At 36.2% G+C, this 20,652-nt stretch overlaps 1 protein-coding gene across 9 annotated transcripts in view; it reads left to right on the top strand.

Moving 5' to 3' along the window:
* The window catches only part of MARCHF1 (membrane associated ring-CH-type finger 1), an 892,783-nt gene that overhangs the window by 560,435 nt on the left and 311,696 nt on the right, over positions 1 to 20,652 (top strand). For 8 of the 9 annotated variants that reach the window (XM_086703934.1, XM_086703938.1, XM_086703943.1 and 5 more), the window contains one exon: positions 17,214 to 17,362. The exons of the other annotated variant lie outside the window; for it this stretch is intronic. In XM_086703934.1, the coding sequence (XP_086560060.1) occupies positions 17,214 to 17,362 (149 nt within the window). The remainder of the gene's footprint in view (positions 1 to 17,213; positions 17,363 to 20,652) is intronic. 9 annotated transcript variants of the gene reach the window in all.

Raw genomic sequence — 20,652 nt, forward strand, 5'->3', positions numbered from 1 at the left:
TATTCATTTATTTTGAGAGAGAGAGAAAGCGTGAGTCGGGTAGAATCCCAATTAGGTTCGGCACAGTCAATGCAGAGCTGGACTGGGGGGCTTGAACCCACGAACCATGATAGCAGGACCTGAGCTGAAGTTGGACGCTTAACAGACTGAACCACCCAGATGCCCCCAAAATAAAAATTTTGAAAAAGAACTTAAGTCCAAATGGCAATGCATTTTCTCAATAAATCTATATTTATTTATTTTTTTAAATTTTTTTTAACTTTTATTTATTTTTGAGACAGAGAGAGACAGAGCATGAACAGAGGAGGAGCAGAGAGAGAGAGGGAGACACAGAATCTGAAACAGGCTCCCGGCTCTGAGCTGTCAGCACAGAGCCCGACGCGGGGCTCGAACTCAGGGACTGTGAGATCGTGACCTGAGCCGAAGTCAGACGCTTAACCGACCAAGCCACCCAGGCGCCCCAATAAATCTATATTTAAAATATACTTACTCTTTTTTTTTAACATTTATTTATTATTGAGAGACAGAGAGAGACAGACCGTGAGCAGGGGAGGGGCAGAGAGAAAGGGAGACCAAGAATCAGAAGCAGGCTCCAGGCTCCCAGCTGTTAGCACAGAGCCCGACGTAGGGCTCTAACTCACAGACGGTGAGATCATGACCTGAGCTGAAGTCAGACGCTTATCCGACTGAGCCACCCAGGTGCCCCTAAAATGTACTTACTCTTAAGTCACTGACTTACCGAACCTTTTTGTGATAAAAGACATTCCACGTCGGAAAAAGTTGAAAACCTACATTTTATTAAAACACCTTTAAGTGTGTTTAGAAGCTGCTTAAGAAATCCTTTTTCTTGGGTTTTTTTTGCCTTATTGCACACTCACACTGTCCTGCCCCCAGTAAACAGAATTCTTGTGGAAGCAAACCTGTCTGGTGCATATAGCAAAATGTATTCTTCAAAAGCATTGCATTAAATCCTATGAATTTCACTCTTTCACTGAATTCTCTCATTCCTAAGAGAAATGGGAGTGGAAATTAGCCTATTTTCCATCCAGTGGAGATTATTTTGTTGGGAACTTTTAGTAAAATCTATTGGGCCCCTTTTTAATCTTACACAACTAATCCACATTCTTCTGCTGACATCCCTTAGTTATTTATTTATTTCTCCTAAGAAAGTGAAAATAACTTCAGTCAAAATTTCAAACTTTATCTACAACATTTCCCTGTAATAAGTGCCTGAACCATATAATTTAGAACAACTTGTTAGAGTAATTAAATCATTAGTGTTTGTATATATGTACTTTTCAACTGGCTATTGATTAGAACTGCATTTTGAAATATAGTTTTCACAGACCTGAAAAGTAGACTCCACATTTCAGTTTTTAAAATAAGGGTTTTTTTTTTTTAATTTTTATAATAGTTTTAGATTTACAGAAAAATTGTGAGCATAATACAGAGTTCCCATATACTCTCTACCCAGTTTCTTCTGTTATTAATATCTTGCATTAGTATGATATATTTGTCGCAATTAATGCACCAATACTAATACATTAAAATTAACTAAAGTCTGTACTTTATTTAGGTTTCCTTCATTTTTACTTAATGTCATTCTTCCAGCATCCCATTCGGGATACATCACATTTTATCCTCATGTCTCCTTAGGTCCCTCTTGGCTGTGACAATTTCTCAGATTTGCCTTGTTTGAGCATCTTGACAGTTTTGAGGATTATTGGTCAGGTATTATATAGAATTTTCCTCAATTGAGATTTTTCTGATAGTTTTTCTGATTGTTGGACTAGGATTATGGGTTTTAGGGAGGAAAGCCCCAAGGGTAAAGTGCCATTTTCATTGTATCTTAAAAGGGTATATAATATTGGCATGCCTTTTCCCTGTTGGTATTGACCTGAATAACCCAGCTGACGTGGGGTTTGTCAGGTGTTTCTACTATAAAGTTAACTCTTCTTTTCCGTCTCTCCATATTGTTCTCTTTGGAAGGAAGTTACTATGTAGAGTCTGTAATGAGTGTCGGGAGTTATGTTCTTCCTCAGCCTGTGAGGGTGGTCTAGCTGCATCAATTATTTACAATTATTCTTGAGAGTTTGTCTGTCCCCCAATTATTTCTTCAATCATTTATTTAAAAAAAAATTTTTTTTTCAACGTTTATTTATTTTTGGGACAGAGAGAGACAGAGCATGAACGGGGGAGGGGCAGAGAGAGAGGGAGACACAGAATCGGAAACAGACTCCAGGCTCTGAGCCATCAGCCCAGAGCCCGACGCGGGGCTCGAACTCACGGACCGCGAGATCGTGACCTGGCTGAAGTCGGACGCTTGACCGACTGCGCCACCCAGGCGCCCCATTCATTTATTGATATCAGTATGAACTCATGGATATTTATCTCATGCTTTAGGTGACAATCTGATACCACTTTATTTTCTTCTCAGATAGTTCCAGCTTTGGGCTTTGGGAGTTACTCTGGCTCCTGTGTTTCTTTGGACATACACCCATAATTGTGTTTGTTTTGTTTGTTTTGTTTTGTGTTTCATTATTTCCTTACTTTTTGGCACTACATGTTGCTGCAGGCTCATCTTGTATATTTCCTGCCCCAATCCTGGAATCAGCCATTTGTCTAAGCAGCCCTGGTTCCTTTTATCGGAAAATAGTATTAGAAACCAAACTGGGCACTAGGTGTATTCACTGCTATTGGAGTGTCATTGCTTCTAGACCTTCTTTCCCGAAGCATTGTATACTAATGCATGTATATACACATACCCATAATATTTCTATATGCAATCCTATGTGTCTATATATGCTAAACATGAATTCATACTGATGTGTCCAACTTGAATCCTACTGATGGCTCCATCTCTAATGTCATGTGGCATGTGCCTTCTCTTGCTTATCTATAACCTCCCACATGAATGCTGAGTAACCTGGCCCCCATTATCTGCCAGCACTTACTTAATTGTTCAGTTTCAGTATGTATAACGGTATCATAATTGTGATCTCATCCATCAATGGAGAACAGTTTTATGAACTGGAGCACAGTGCATGCTTTTGCACAATATTTTTTCTTCAATCTTACAGACTTAACTCATTTCTAAAGTCACTTAGGTCAGCACGTTTTCTCTCACTTTCTTCAGGGCAATGGTTTCATGCTTATCATATACTTGGATTGTGTTTTTCATTTCCATCTTGAGATCCCTAAGCCTATTAAATGATATGGGTTAATTGGCATACATTTCAAGATTCATGCTTTATGCTTTGAAGTTCTGTAGATGTTCACAAATGTATAGTCTAATGTATCCGCTCTTATAGTATCATACAGAATAGTTTTACTGCCCTATCGCTGGTCATGTTACTATTGATATGGTTTTGCCCTTTCCAGAATGTTATATAATTGGAATCATACATAAAGTAGCCCTTTTCAAACTGGCTTATTTAACAAAGCATTATACATTTAAGATTCCTTCATGTCTTTTTATCATTTAATAGCACATTTCTCTTTATTTCTGACTAATATACCATTATAAGGATGTAGCACAGTCTGCTTATCTATTCACCCATTGAAGGATATATTGGCTGCTCTCTTTTTCTCTAGCAATTATGAATAAAGCTACCATAAACATTTATGCACAGGTTTTTGTGGAAACAGAAGTTCTTAAATCAGTTTGGTAAATAGCTACAGGTGCACTTGCTGGATTGTATGGTAAGGCTATGCTTACCTTTGTAAGAAATTACCAAGTTGTCTTCCAAAGCGGCTGTTCTGTTTGCATTCCCACCAGGAATGTATGAGAGTTCCTTTTGTTTTGCATTTGTGCTACCATTTGGTGTTTTCAGTTTGTTGGGTTTGAGCCATTCTAACAGATGTATAGCAGTATCTTATTGTTTTGATTTGCAATTCCCTAATGACAATGATGGTGAGCATCTTTCATATGCTTACTTGCCATCTGTATATCCTCTTGGTGAGGTGTCTGTTCAGGTTGTCATATTTTTACTTGGTTGTTTGTTTTCTTATTGTTGAGTTTTAAGAGCTCTTTGCATATTTTAGATACAAGTTCCTTATCTGATGTACAATTTTTAAATATTTTCTCCAAGTCTGTGACCTGACTTTTTCTTCTCTTAAGAACCTTTCACTTGGGGCGCCTGGGTGGCGCAGTCGATTAAGCGTCCGACTTCAGCCAGGTCACGATCTTGCGGTCCGTGAGTTCGAGCCCCGCGTCAGGCCTGGGCTGATGGCTCAGAGCCTGGAGCCTGTTTCCAATTCTGTGTCTCCCTCTCTCTCTGCCCCTCCCCTGTTCATGCTCTGTCTCTCTCTGTCCCAAAAATAAATAAACGTTGAAAAAAAAAAGTTTAAAAAAAAAAAAGAACCTTTCACAGAGTAGAAACTTATAATTTTAATAAATTCTGTCATCAGTGTTTTTCTTAAACAGATCATGATTTTAGTGTTGTAGCTAATACTTTATTGCTGAACCCAAAGTTACCTACATTTTCTCCTTTGTTTTCTTTCAGAACTTTTATAGTTTTGCAGTTATGTCTGTGATTTATTTTGAGTTACTTTTTGTGGAAGGTGGAAGGTTCTGTATATAGATTTTATTTTTTACATGTGGATGTCCAGGTTTCCAGAATCATTCATTGAAAAGATTATCTTTTCTCCATTGAATTACCTTTGCTCTTTTTCAAAAATGAGTTGACTGTAGTTGTGAGTCTATTTTTGGACTTTCTATTCTGCTCCATCGTTTTATGTGTTGTTGTTGTTTTGCTTTTTTGTCAATACCACTGTAAATTGATTCGTGTAACGTGATATTAAATTTTGAAAGCTGAGTCCTGCAGGTTTGTTCTTCACTGTTGTGTTGGCTGTTCTAGGTATTTTGACTTTCTACATAAATTTCAGAATAATTTTGGCAATATCTACAGAATAGCTTAATGGGATTTTGATGGGATTGTGCTGAATCCATAGCTCTAGTTAGGATGAATTGATGTCTTAACAATCTTGAATCTTCCTATATCCATGAACACAGAATATGTCTGCATGAATTTAGATTTTCTCTGATTTTTAAAATCAAAATATTGTAGCTTTCCATATAGATCCTGTAGCTATTTTGTTTGACTTATATCTAAATATTTCTTTTTTTGGTGCTGTTGTAAATGATATTCCTTTTTTTAATTTCACATTTCAATTGTTCGTTGATGTAATATAGGCATACTGGTATATGGGAAAGTGATTGACTTTTGTATGTTAACTTTGCCTCTTACCAATATTTCTTCTACTTTGTTACCTCTTTTTTCTCCTTTTGGTATTCCAGTTATGCATATGTTTCATCTTTTCAAGTAATCCCATAATTCTTGGATGCTCTGCTTTTATTTTTTTTAATTCTTTGCTCTCTTTGCATTTCCTAGGAAGCTTCTGTTGTTCTGTCTGAAAATTCATTGATACTTGGTCATGTTCAGTCTACTGATGAGCCCATCAAAGCATTTTTTATTTCTGTTACAGTGTTTTGATTTCTAGCTTTTACATTTGATGTTTTCTTAGGGTTCTCATCTCTCTGCTTATGTTACCCATCTGTTCTTGCATGTTGTCTCCTTTTTTCAATTATAGCCCTTAATATATTAATTATAGATATCATAAATTCTCTATCTGATAATTCCAGTATTTGCATCACATCTGACTCTGGTTCTGATGCTCTTTATGTGTCTTCAGACTGTTTTTTCTTGATTTTAGTATGCTTTCTCATTTTTTGTTGAAAGTCATATATGATGTATCAGGTAATATAAAGGCACCTTTAATGTGAATTTCTGTTATCCTGGCTAGAAATTGGGCTGCATTTAATGTTTGTTATAGCTGTAGCTATCAGATGCTATAGATTTTCCTTGTGTCCTTGTGTTTGTCTGTCCCATTAACTTTGAGCCTCCCTAAGTTCTCCTCCTCAGAGAGAGCTTGCATCCAGGTTTTTCAGCTATAATCAACTATGATTGTCCTGAGTCCCTGCTGGTATGATAGGAAGGTACTATCATAGATGAGAAATTGTGCTATAATTTTATGATTAAATCCAAGTCTTTTAATGGCTTGTGTTCCTGGGCTGTGGCCTTAACAAGTGTTTCTTAGCTTCCCTCCCTACCTTAGGTGAGGCAGAAAAGCTAGAAAGGCTTGGAGTGGGATAAATGCCCTTTATTCAGGTAGGTTAGGTTAATAGGACTCTGCTAAGATATTTTTCCTGGAGAATAGGTCTTCATTATAGGAGTGTTCTAGGGACATTTCACAATGGTTCCTCTTCCCTTTTCCCTGCTAGTGGTATCTTTCTGAGCTACTTATCATGAGATCTAGATACATTTCCTGGTGATAAACCCCAGCAAAGTACGGGGCCCTCACTAAGATTGCAGCCTCCAGGAAGTTCTCATTCTTAAGCTAGCCCACACTATGCCTCCAATAATACATCAGAATTTTTGTCTGTTACCACTAGTTTATGGTTTCAGTAGCTTCTCTTTATGTATTCTAAAATTGGCCATGATTCTCTATTTTCACTTGTCTCTCCATGTTTTTGGGTGGAGGTTTGTTTTATAATCTCATTCTCCGATGGTTCCAAGAAAAATAATTGATTTCTAGTTTGTTCAGCTTTATCTTATTGTAGGGATGGGAATGATGATTTCCAAACTCTCTACATGTCAGAATTTAAAGCGGAAGTCCCTCACGCTTCATTTTTTTATATCTGAAATATTGCCCAACCTATGTGCTGAATGTTAAGTGTAGCATAATCAATTTCATGAAGACACTTTTTAGCTGTCACTAAAGAACAACTTCTCCATCTCTGGTTGGGTATTTTGTGTGTGACTTTCCCTCCATCTGCTGGGCCACTGCCCCTAGTCTATTAACACTGGAGGAATCACTGTTCCTGAAGTTTTCCCAAAGTGCCTACCTGAAAGCTACCTCTTCCTCCTGTTTCTGACAGTCTTTAGTATTATAGTTCATATTGCTACCAAAACTGTGTCTTCAGAAAACTGTCTGTGCACTGCCTCAACAGAGGATGCAATGGGAACCCCACTTCCTTTTATTGTACCATTTCTTTATTCTCCACCCGCCTCCTCACAAGGCTACAGTAACTTATAAGACATCACAGAAAGGTTGGTGCTTCTAAAAGTAATTGCAAGGTAGAGGGAGAATTGTTAAAAAGAAAACTGTATACTAAATATCCTTTCTATAGTTCAAACAAAAACCACTTAAGAATTTAAACCTTCGCTGTGAGCCATCTTATAATGTTTCCATTGCCTAACTTTATTCAGAGAAGGAGAGTTCTTCTTTATCTCATTCATTTTATTGGTAACAATTATTTACTTGACTGTATGTCAGTTGGAGTTACATATCCTACAGTACATCTATGAACCTCTCTCCATTTGAGAAACCTCACATCCAAGTCATAGAAGTCAGAAAGACCTCATGAGAAATCTTCATTCTGTTGCTGGGTGAGCTGGGGAGACCCCAGGCACTGGGGCCTTGACCAAGCCCATCCCAAAGATATTGCTGAAGGATGTTGGGTCTTGTCGTGAAAAATAATTCAAAGATGTACACACAATACAATAGATGAGCTACCCAGGCAAGAAAGTTTATTGAAGCGAGAGTACACTCTCAAAATGTGAGTGTGGGGGAGCGCAAGAGAGAGCTGCGTCCGTTCGGTTTGGGTTTCTGTCGTTTATGGGCAGTTGTTAATGAGAGGATGAAATATTCATTACTTGGGGCAGGGAAGCATGATTTTGTGCTTTTTCTTCCTAATTTGGTCAGGGCTTTCCTGTCATGGCACCACTATCCCAGGCCTGTCCAGTTTGATCCAGCTACTTGTGGAGCACCATCGGGGCATGCCTCCAACTGTCCTGAGAGCTGGCCAGGACTTCCTCATTGCTGGCCTCCAGTTGTCCTGTGAGAACCTAAGTAACTACCTACTCTAACAATTTCATATCAATAAACTTAACAAATGTAGCTATCTTCTCTGAAGTCTGGTCTAAAGACTTCCAAACTTCATCCTCAGCAGGCAGTCTTTGATGGTCTTTTATACTCCAAGTCTTCAAGAACAATTTATGGTTGTGTGTTGAGAACATTCATACAGGGTTCTGGGGCAGCCACTGGTGTGCAATTTATAGTTTTCTGAGTATTTAAGGAGTACTCTTGGAACACACACACACACACACCCTTCTAAGGACCAAACATGAATTCTCAGAGACATCGCAGTCCAATGAGGAAGGGAAGCATATTTCCACCTGCCCCCTTTCTTCACTTACTTGCAAGTTGTTACTTTAATAATGGAGATTGACTTCATTATTATTTGGGGGCAGAAAGTGTTAAAATGTTTAGGTTTTGTATTTCTTACTGACACTTAAGTAAAGAAATGTGTGGCAAAAGCTCTAAGATTTTCAAAGGGAAAGTGCTTTCAGATCCTCAGAAGGACTATGCTCAAGTCCCAAATTTGAGTATGGTTGTCTTTATGGTGGTGTGGGGGGAGAGCTTTCTCAGTTATATGTATGTGGTGAAGAGGGGGAGCATTTGGCTGAGCCCTTAACTGTACTGGCTATGATACGGTTGGCAAATTGTAGAAAGGAAATGGTTGAGAAGGTAAAAAAGCAAGGTAGAGGCACACAACTGCATTTTTCTCTGTTGGGAAGATTGAATTATGTTAGGCTTGGGATGCAATAAGGTAAATGTTATAAGCTTCACTGGAAGAGATGAGCAGGGCTGTGTCTCTGCCAGGTTGCATGGCTCCAGGAGCACCATTCACATGGCGTTTTATGCGAAAAGCATCCTTGGAAGTACAGCAACCATTTACACAGATTACGATGTGAATGAGCCTCCCGGAGTTGCACAACACAGCTAGTAGTGGCACAAACCTTTGGAATAGTCATAATTTTAATTGTCACATAAACTGTTGATAATTTTATATTCTTTGGAAAGTCATCTAAAATTGACCTTTTCCTTGAGCTGATACTAAGCCAAGTGTCTTCTCTCAAAATTTTCATAGTACTCATTGCACTGCTATCAGAAGCTACTTTATTTGTCACATTCCCCTACTAGCTCTAAGCTCTGGATCTCTTTAATCTCTGTCCTGATACTTCCAAGCATAGTGTCTGGCACAAAGGAAGTATTTAGTGTTTCCTGAATTAAAAGCAAATTATTCTCCATGAGATATACCCAATTGCCTTGCATTTTTTTTCTTCATATTTTTAATTTGTTGTCAGTTTAGTTCACAGAGAGTGCACTGTGCTCCTATTTATTAAATTAAATATCTGCTTGAAGTAGCATATTAAAATTAAGCTTAGTTAAATCTTAATTTCCTATGATCATTATATAAGTTTCTCATTGCTGCGTCTCACATTAGCTTGGTTTAATGGTTAGATAGCAATTAACATGAATGCTTAATGACCACTTTCCTATTCTGATATATTACTAATGATACTTACAGCTTAAAGTGCTTTAGGGTTAATTATAAATGCTCATAATCTGCCTACCCTTCTGACTGACAGTACATTCTTACACCTAAGAGTATAAGTACTCCTGACCTGTGTAGGAAGAATGTTGGTCTGCAGAGGCTCAGCAGTCAACATTATTAACCCTTCAGTTATCTCAAATCACCTAACCTGTCTCTGGAATTTCCGCTTTATCATCAGTGATGCAAAAATGATGTCTTTAAAATGAGACGTAAGTCTGAGGGTTCTGTGAAAACAGAAAAGATACTGTTTTGAACAACCATCACAGTATCTTATTCACTAGAATTGACGTAATGAGGCAATGGATCTCTCCTTTTTTCCCCCATCCTCTCTTTTTCAATTTTCCTATACCCATGCTGCTTTCAAAGTTTGGCCATTTAAACTTTGGTTTCTTTCAGATAGAATTCTTTGATTCTAAAGTAGCTGGTAAGGTCAGTAGATGTTTATTATATAGAGTGAGTCATTAGACAAAATTCCTGCCTTATAGTATGATGTGAGTGTCCACAGTAGTAATATAACCATCATAGACCCTTGTTATATTTTCATATATTCTTTATTCATGTAATAAAAAGCTAAAGTGAAGCTATGGAGTTGGATTGTTCTTATCATTTTACACATTTTAGTTTTCATTATACATATTCCTGTGCATATGTACGAATTAAATTATGAGCTTTGTCATCTTCCAGGCCCTAGCCATGTATCATTTCTTTCCCTTCTTTCCCACACTGAGAGTGAAGTGTCCGTGGTGAATATTCCATTATTATTATAAACACATTATTTAGATAAAAACAGTATGTATTTTAATTGGTTGAGTTACTTAGCCTACTTAGTCATTCTAGAATTAAGAGAATAATTGTCACATGCAAAAGAATATTAGAATGCATTTTGTTATGCTACGTCAGCAAGTTTGGCCAAAATTTAGTAGCTCTTGCCATGATGATTTGTTGATAGCAGTTCAGCAAAACCGTTCTAAGAGATGATTTGCGAGAGCTAGCTTCAGGAAAGACAGACATCTGAGATCAAGAGGAGCAGGCAGTCACCTGGGAATTGAGCAAATAAGTTTACAAATCTAAAAATTAGAGAGTCAGAAAGATCCTAGTTACTTTCAGAAATTAAAATTCTCTGTAATGCACTGAGTCCAACTTAAACAAAACATGAAAATATGGCTCTTCCATGCCTACTTCAGTACCTACCAAAGAGTAGGGGGTTCAGTAAACACTTACGGATTCATGTTGACTGAATAGGAAGGAACGTAGCTATACCACTACCACCAATAAAGCATGCTGCCAATGGAATTAAACAGCCTTATTTAATCTCAAAAGCTGAATGGGAAATAAGAAGTTGGCTACCTTTAAAAACATTATCCCAGAATGGGTACTGATGATACCATGATTTTGTGGGCCACTTTATTATGCTTTTTGTTCATGCATGAATTCAGCATTTTATTATGAGTACTAAAGTGATATTTAATTATAGAGTTAATTTAAAAAAAAAAGCAAATGATTTACAAGTAGAACATTTGTTTACACTTGATTAAACTGTTTTGGTCATTATGTATCATTTCACTCCTTGCCTTTGAATAAAGATACTTATTTTCATTTACTCTTAGCACACTTCAAGAAATGTAATTAAAAGCTGATGAGTAACCAAGATACTGTGTACTGGGAATGTGGAAATATTTACCTTCTGTGGAGTGTGAATTAGTCGGATATGCAGATTTTATAGAACACAGATAAGAATTTTCAATAAAACCTCAAGCAGTTGAAAGGTTGAACATTAATAATTTGTTGCTCACCCAAGCAATTGTTTTCAAGCTCCCTCACCATTTCCCTGTATCTCAAATGAATGATTCACTCAGAACAATAGTCTTGTTAAGAAATCCATTCCAATGAGTATCTTAAACTAAATTTATATGAAAGTTTTTTTTTATTGAGGTATATTGACATACACTATTATATTAGTTTCTGCTGTACAACGGGATGATTTGATATATGTATATAATGTGAAATGACCACAAATCTAGTTTCCCCTCTCACCATATAAAGTTACATACTATGCAAACAATGTTATTAACTATATTCATCTTGCTGTACGTTACATCTCCATGACTTACTTACTTTATGATTAGGAGCTTGTACCTTCTGACTTTCTTTTTATCCATCCCTCAGCTCCCCTCCTCTCAGCAACCACTAATCTGTTCTCTGCATTTATGAGTTTTGTTTTGTTTTGCTTTTGTTCATTTGTTTTTTTTTTCATATTTCACATTTAAGTGAAATGACACAATATTTGTCTTTGACTTATTTCACTTAGTGTAATGCCCTCAGAGCCCTTTCATATTGTCACAAGTGTCAAAATTTCATTTTTTAATGTCTCAGTAGTATTCCACTATATATACCACATCTTCTTTATCCATTTATCTGTTGATGGGCACTTTGGTTGTTTCCATATCTTTTCAAATTAGTGTTTTCATTTTCTTAAGATACTCAGAAATAGAATTGTTAGTTCCTATGGTAGTTCTATTTTAACTGCCATACTGTTTTAATAGCAGCTGCGCCATTGTACCTTCCTACCACGGAGCACAAGAGCCCTTTTCTCCACATCCTCACCAACACTTCTTATTTCTTATCTTTTTGACAATAGCCATTTGACAGGTGTGAGGTGATCTCATTGTGGTTTTGATTTGCGTTTCCCAGATGATTAATGTTGTTAGGCATCATTCATGAAAACATGAGAAAACATGAGGACAGCATGAGTTGTTTTCATGTGCCTGTTGGCCATTTGTATGTCTTTTTGGGAGAAAGGTCTATTCGGATCCTCTGTTTATTTTTTAATCATTTTGTTGTTGTTGTTGTTGTTGTTGTTGTTGTTGTTGTTGTTGTTGAGTTATATGAGTTCTTTATATATTTTGGATATTAACCCCATTATAATAGTTATGATTTGCAAATATCTTCTCCCATTCATTGGGTTGCCTTTTTATTTTGGTGATGGTTTCCTTTACTGTGCAGCTTTTTATTTTGATGTGGTCCACTTACTTATTTTTGCTTCTGTTGCCACTGGCTTTGAAGTCAGATTCAAAAACATACCACCTAAAGTGATGTCATGAGCTTACTGCCTGTGTTTTCTTCTAGGAGTTCTGTGTTTTCAGGTCTTACATTCAATCCTTTAATCTATTTTGAGTTAATTTTTGTGTATGATATAAGATAGTGGTCCCATTTCATTTTTTTAAATATGTGACTGTGAGTTTTCCCATCAACATTTATTTTAAAGAATGTCCTTTCTCCATTATATATTCTTATCTCGTTCACCATAAATTAATTGGCTGTATATGCATGAGTTTATTTCTGGGCTCTTTATTCTGTTCCATTGATTTATGTTTCTGTTTTAGGCCAATACTGTGCTGTTTGATCACTGTAGCTTTGTGATAAAGTTTGAAAACAAGGAACGTGTTGCCTCCAGCTTTGTTGTTTTTTTCTCAAGATTGTTTTGGCTGTTTGAAATCTTTTGTGGCTCCATACTAATTTTAGGATTATTTGTTCTATTTCTATGAAAAATGCCATTGGAATTTTGATAGAGGTTAATTACATTGGATCTATAGATTTCTTTGGGTAGCATGGACATTTTAACAATATTAATTCTCCCAATCCATGAGCATGGAATATCTTTACATTTATTTGTGTCTTTTTCAGTTTCTTTCATCAGTGTCTCATAGTTTTCAGTGCAAATGTCTTTAACACCCTTGGTTAAATTTATTCTGAGGTATTGTATTCCATTGGATGCAGTTGTAAATGAGATAGTTTTCTTAATTTCTCTTTTTGATAGTTTGTTATAAGTGGATAAAACAATAGCTTTTTGTATATTGACTTTGTAGATTGCAACTTCACTGAATTTGATTATTCTAACACTTTTGGTTCAGTCTGTAGGTTTTTCTATATATAAAATCACCTCATCCATAAATAATGACGGTTTTACTTCTTTCTTTCCAATTTGGATGTCTTTTATTTCTTTTTCTTACCTAATTTCTCTGGCTAGGATTTTCAATGCTATGTTGAATACAAATTGTAGGAATGGACATCCTTGTGGTGTTCCTGATTTGGGGGAAAAGCTAAAACGTTTTCTACTGAGTATGATGTTAGCTGTGAGCTTGTCATATATCCTTTATTATGTTGAGGTATATTTCCTATATACATACTTTGCTGAGAGGAGGCTTTTGAGTTTTTATCAAACATAGATGTTGAATTTTCTCAAATTCTTTTTCTGCATCTATTGAGATAATAATATATGCTTCTTATCCTTCATTTTGTTAATGTGGTGTATCATGTTGATTGATTTGCAGATGTCGAACCATACTTTCATCTCTGGATAACTCCCATTTGATCATGGTATTTGCTCCTGTTAATGTATTGTTGCATTTGATTTGCTGATGCTTTGTTGAGAAATTTTGCATCTGTGTTCATCAGGGATATTTGGTATATCTTTTTTTTTTTTTTTTCTCTTAGTGTCCTTCTCCAGTTTGGTATCAGGGCAATGCTGGCCTTGTGAAATGAGTTTGGAAGGATTCCCTCCTCTTCAGTTTTTGGGGAGAGTTTTAAATGGATAGGTATTAAATATTCTTTGAAGGTTTGGTAGAATTTACCAGTGAGGCCATCTGGTCCTGGACTTTTGTTTGAGGGGAGGTTTTGATTTAATCTCCTTGCTGGTAATTGTTCTCTTCAGACTTTCTATTTGTTTATCATTTAGTCTTAGAAGATTGTGTTTTTAAGGCTATATCCATTTCTTCTAGATCATCCAATTTGTTGGCATATAATTTTGCATAGTAGTCTCTTAGGATCTTTTGTATTTCTTTGAGTTCAGTTGTAACTTCTCTTTCATTTATGGTTTTACTTATATGAGCTCCCTCCCCATTTTTTTCTTAGTGAATCTGGCTAACGTTTATCAATTTTGTTTTTCTTTTTAAATAACCAGTTCTCAGTTTCATTGATTTTTTCTGTTGTCTTTTTTTTTTTTTTTTTTGTCTTTATCTCATGTATTATTGCTCTAGTCTTTATTATTTCTTTCATTCTTCTAACTTTGGGCATTGTTTGTTCCTCTTTTTCTCATTCCTTTAAGTATAAAGTTCGATTGTTTATTTCATATTTTTCATGTTTCTTGAGGTAGGCCTGAACCTCTCTCTTAGAACTGCTTATGCTGCATTCCATAGATTATGGCATGTTGAATTTTTATTTTTATTTGTTTTAAGGTATTTTTAATTTTTTCTGTGGCCCCTACAAAGCAAATGTTTTGCTTAATGTTGTTCCATGGGTCCTTTAAGCTGTCTTCGCTTTTTGAACTTTTTTTTTTCCTTTTTGTGCTCTGTTTGGGTGAGTTCCATTGCCTTGTCTTCCAGGTCACTGATCTTTTCTTCTGCAGAACTAGTCTGCAGCTGAACCCCTCTAGTGTATTTTTCAGTTTGGTTATTATATCATTCAGGTCTGTGACTTCTTTTTGGTACTTTCTTATATTTTTTATCTCCTTGTTAAATTTCTTATTCCTTCCATCCATTCTTCTCAATATTGGTGAGTATCTTCATAACCATTACTTTGATGATGTTACTAGGAAAATTGCTCCATTTCATTGGCTTTTCTCTCAGGTTTTACTTTGTTCATTTATTTGGAACTTAGTCCTCTATTTTCTCACTTTGCTTGACTCTCTCTGTTTCTGTATATTAAGCAAAACAGCTATTTCTCCATGTCTTCAAGAAGTAGTCACAGAAAAATGGCAAATATTTCAGTGCCTTGGGGTGATAGCCTGCCCAAAAGTGTCTTTGATTCTTTCAGTCCCATGGAGGCTGGAAACACAAGCCCCCATGGCCACCAGAACCTGGTATTCAAGTGGCATGCCCTGAGAAAACTGCATATACCTGTTGCCTTTGGTGGGGCCATGGAGGAGCCCCAGGCCAGAGCATGTGTGCCCTTTGGGTCTAGCAAGCCTGGGCTATGGGGAAGTACCAGGCTGGAACACCTCCACCTGCTGGGTTTAGCAGTTTGGGTTGAGGGGAAACACTGGGTCAGTGTAGGCAGTGATGGCAACGTAGAAAGAGAGTGCAAAAATGTCACCCACCAGCACCTCTGTTCCTGGAGCGAGTTCCAACATGCCTCTGACCCTCCAGAGATGCTTTAAGATTAGCCAGTGAATCTTCTTCATGCATTGTGTAACTACTTTTCAACCTACTGCTTTGGTGCTGGGCTCCAGGGCAAGCAAGCCTGTGCAAGCCCTTTAAGTTTGAAGTCTCTGTTTCCTATGGCCGTTTGGATCTCCTGGATATAAGACTGTTTGGTTTTCACAGCCAGACTTTTGGGGGTTTACATCTCTGGTGGAGGTCCCAATGGTTGAGTAACACGATGTGGGACTCTTAACCCTTGCTTTTCAGGGATATGCTTCTTATTTGTGAGATCGTTCCTGCTTGTGGGTCTCCGCACTGGGGGCAGGGTTTGGGTAAGACCATATATCTGAATCTCTTACTCATCTCAATATGCTTTTTGTCCTTTGTTGTGGAGGAGCTGGTCAGGTGGTTTTCACATTTTTTTCAGAGAAAGTTTTTCTATACGTGGCTGTAGATTTGATGTGTGCATGGAGGGAGGTGAGTCCAGGGTCTTCCTAGGCTGCCATCTTGAACTGTCCCCCTGAAGTTTTTTTTTTTTTTTTTTTTTTAAATAAAATCCCTATCTACATTGTTCAGATCCATTTAACTTGAGTATTTTGTCATTTAGAGTAATAACTCATCAATCCGTTAGTGCAACCTTTCTTTATGTTACTTTTCTTAGTGCTATGAAATGTGCTATTTTGAATCTCTGAAATGTTATAAACCACCAGATTGCTAATTGCTTTGGATGCTGTGAAAAATAATTACTCCACATTATTTTTGATATTTAATTGACAGTGTAATGCATTTAACTAAAGACCTGCAATAAACTATTTCTAATTACTGAGTGTGGTGGAGTGGAAAAGTAGGCTGTAAAACTTTACAAGGGAAACAATGTTTTCTCCATTACATAAAAGTCATTGTTGATAATACTTTTTCAGAGACAAAAAAAACAAAAACAAAAACCTCCCCAAATAGAAAATTCTGGAAATCTAGAAAGAGTTGTGGGATATTTTTACTGAGGATACAGTAAGGAAATTTGTTAAATTATTATTTTTGAATAGACTATACTGGTGATGGATGTCATACACTGCCTTTACCATGCTTGCACTAAAATTTCTCCTTCTTCAGTTGGCAGAACTTTATGAGGGAGATAATCATGCCACTGCCAGAATGAGAAATCTTTATCACTGACCTGTGTTCAATTTATTTTGCATCTGTAGGGCACAGCCGAAAAGCTATGCCTAATTTTAGATGTCATTGAAATGTGTAGATATATAGGAACTGGAAATGTTTTTGGCTCCCAAGGTAAGAACTTGTGTTATAAACTAATCTTTGAAAATAACTCTTAGAACCTGATGCAAGGAACTCCCACCGTCTAGAAGTGTCACAAATTGGGGTATAAAAGATGTTAGGCTCTTTGAATAGATAATGTGCTGTTTCCATTGCCTTATGTCTTGGGATATTATTAATAATCAGCATATTCTTCTTTTCCTCCTCGTAACCTCTGATTAAAATAAAATGTCTCCATTAATACATCATTAAAACGCTTATTTAATTTCAATTAAGTACATTTTCCAAAAGAAGACAACTAAAATAAGTGACCTGTTTCAGGGAATGTAAATTATTTTCAGAATTTCAGAAATTGAAAAGGGATAAGAGGAAGGAGAAAATGCTGGGCTGGTGTGAAGCGATAGCCCGTAACCCTCACAGAATCCCAAACAACACGCGAACACCTGAGATCTCAGGGGATTTGGCTGATGCCTCACAAACCTCCACATTGGTGAGTTGAAAAGTTATTTTTCCTCAAAATGGCTTGTATGTAAATGGAATGATAAGGAAATGTAGAAAGGAATAAGTTTTTAAGTAAACGTTATATTTGTTTACTATAGTGTTTGCATTATATTGTTCATATAGATTCAGTGTAATTTATATTAATAAAAAATATCTAATGTCATATACTATTGGAGCTTCATTCAGATTAAACAAGTTCTTTTTCGTTGTTTTTCCTTGGGCATTGCCCCTCCATTGTGTTAGTGATCTTAAAGAGTTATTTAAAGTTCATATCTTGCATTCTATACTGTGTAATGAAATCAGTGGAGGAAACCAAGTACAGAGTTACCCAAAAGTAGTGAAAACTCAGAATCGTTCCTTCTGTGTTTTCCTACATATTCTAAAAATGTCTGAAAAAGGGATTAATATTATAATTTTATATAAAATTGTGAATTAAAGAACTGCAAAAATAATTTGAAAAGTGAATCAATAATATACCCTTTTATTTTTTGTTTTCTGCTTTAAATTCAAACACTCAGCTTTAGCTAGCCATTATTTTCCAGTGATTGAGAAAGAAGAACTCATTAGCAAAAGGGGTTTTATGCATTCTTTGTTTAGATTTGGCTGCAACATTCTTCATTTTGATTTAAAGACGACAAATTCCATTCAGTCTCTAAGTTTCAAATTGACGTGTTAGATATATTTTAATAGTTGTTTTGCCATTTTATATGGACATGAGTGTCTTTCATTAGCCTGACTTATTAGTTGATGAACATATAATTAAATGTGAGCAAAGATTTTAGGTTTATATTTTGCTCTTGAGTTATTTGATAATTTCTGTTATTTTAAGTAGAAATAATGATCCTGAGCAAACATTACTGAGTGAATATCAGGAGAAACCATGTGAAGAAATAGGTATTCAGTTGACAAAACATAGAAGCGGAATCCCGCTTAAGTTTCATCATCTTAGATTGTGAGGAGAGGGCCAAGCGTATGAAGAAATGTATGCAACACAATTAGATGGTCAAAGTCCTGGGAAATAGATTTTTTGAAATTATCATCTGTACTGTTTTATCTTACTCTAACACAATCTCTGGTAAATTATTATTTTCAGTAAAACTTCTTGGCATGAGTTAACACCATCTAAACATGTGTTACACAATATTTATATATAAAGCTGGACTTGTCAGGCATGTAAAAGCTAAAAATTAAAAAAAAAAAAAGTACTTCTGTGCTTTTATTAGAATGGTTTTAGTCCTTAATTTGTATTTCATAGAACCATAGATAAAAACCATAAAAATCCTAGGTAAAACTTTTGGCCTGGATTTCTCCTGTTATTGGGTAACCCAATATTAGCTTAATTTTCCACATGTGGACTGTGGGGAAATTAATTGACTTTTCCAGTGTCACTTAGCTAGTAAATGATTTAAAAAAAAAAAAAAAAAGATTGCTAGTAGCCAAGATTCTCAAGACAAGGATTTTTCCCCTACACCATGCTGCCTCACTTTCTTGATGACATTTTCTTCCCATCCAGATACTGTTAGTAGAAAGAAAAGTCATGTTACCAATTTAATAAATCCAGTAATTAATATTTAAAAATGTAATGCTGTATTAGGTGGATAACCTCTAGCCACTGTAACCTAATTTCAACGTTTTGGTTTCTTAGCATAGAAAAATAAACTATGCCTTTCTTATGTCATAGCCAATGTATGTTGGCAGCTCTCCTTCATTGTCAAATGATGATTTAGAGATACGTGCTCCTTTTATCTTTTGATGCTGCCTCCTTAAGCACATGGCTTCTTAGGTCCCCAAGGAAAAGGAAGACACTGTGGGGGCCACTGTGCAGCCTTGAATGTGTGCATATCCTTCCATTGACCAAACGTAGTCTTATGACCCCATCTGAACTGCAAGAGAAGCTGGTAAATGTTAGGAAGCTACATGACGAGGTAGAGCAGATGTAATTAGGGAGCACCTAGGCCATCATTTCCATAGACCTTCCTTCTGGTTGCCAAATATTCATGTCATGTTTCCACTCCCTCATGAAAAAGGATTATTATTTTCCAAGAGAAATAACAAAAATATTGCAGTCACTAGTTTCAGCTCAAGTCCATGATCACTGGTTATTTATTGTCCTCATCGAATGATAATGATGGTGAATCACCTATGAATCAGTTATCTGTATTTTACAAACAGCTCCCAACATACATATATACTCAATGTATAGGAGATGAGTAGGAAGAGGAAAACAACAGTAATATTCATGCTTGAAAAAAGAAAGAATCAGAAATACATGGAAATCAGAGGTGAAATCCTGCTGCACAAACATAAAGTCTCCCTAACATAGAGATCAGGGAGGATCCTTGAATAGGCTTTCACCCTGCTCCATGGAAGATCTTCTTTGTTCGTGGTTCTCTCTGGTCTCTAGATGTGCTTTCTGAGAAGGTCTTCATTTTCTTTTATTCTCTTTGTCCACATTTAAATTGCCTATTTAGGGTTATATAGCCTTAAAATATTTTTTTCCTTTTTTGGGAAAATTATGGGAGCAAGAGTTGTTTTAAGTCTTAAATATTTTAAGGTTCATATTTCTGGTATCATGGTATTTTGAAACTACAGTTTTCAGAAAGCTTTATAGGATTCTGATCTCTTTGCTCCCTGATAGTCCATGTGTCTAAGGAAGTTCTTTCTTGGATGCCCTTGACTTTCTCTTCTCACATGTCTCTCTCTCAAGATGATATTGTCTTGAAAATTAGGCTGGAGGATTACATCCTTAACCTGATCTTTGTACAGAGATACTTTATTCAACTGAGATGTTTTATTCAGTGTCAGCTCTAAATCTCATATTTGCCTGGAGTGACTTTATACAAATGTAAATTTTTACTGCATCTTTGTTACTCAACACTTACATCAATGTCATATATCCCATCATTTAGGGTTTAGAAGAAGCCAGACATTTCGTCCAATAGGCCTTCCAAAACAGATCTGCTTTTACGCTAGTTCCTGAGATTTTTATAACACTTTGCTGAATGTAGCCAATAATCATTAACATACATTATTAAGTTTTGTTTTTCAGTCTGTTTAGAGTGCTGCCAGCCCAGCAGGCCCACTGTCAGCCTCTCAAGTTGATTCAATTTAAAAAAATAGCTCTTTTGCCAAGAGTTTTGCCAAAACATCATATAGATAGATGGCTTCCTACTTTTGAAATTGATTTCCTCACCACCCATTGCCTAACACCTAAGCCAGATATTTTAGGTTTTTGTTATGGTAGCACAGGCTTTGGCTACCAATTCCTATATTTGAATA

The sequence above is a fragment of the Puma concolor genome, chromosome B1 (assembly GCF_028749965.1).
Source record: "Puma concolor isolate L17-30 chromosome B1, mPumCon1.1.hap2, whole genome shotgun sequence".
Lineage (NCBI taxonomy): Eukaryota > Metazoa > Chordata > Mammalia > Carnivora > Felidae > Puma > Puma concolor.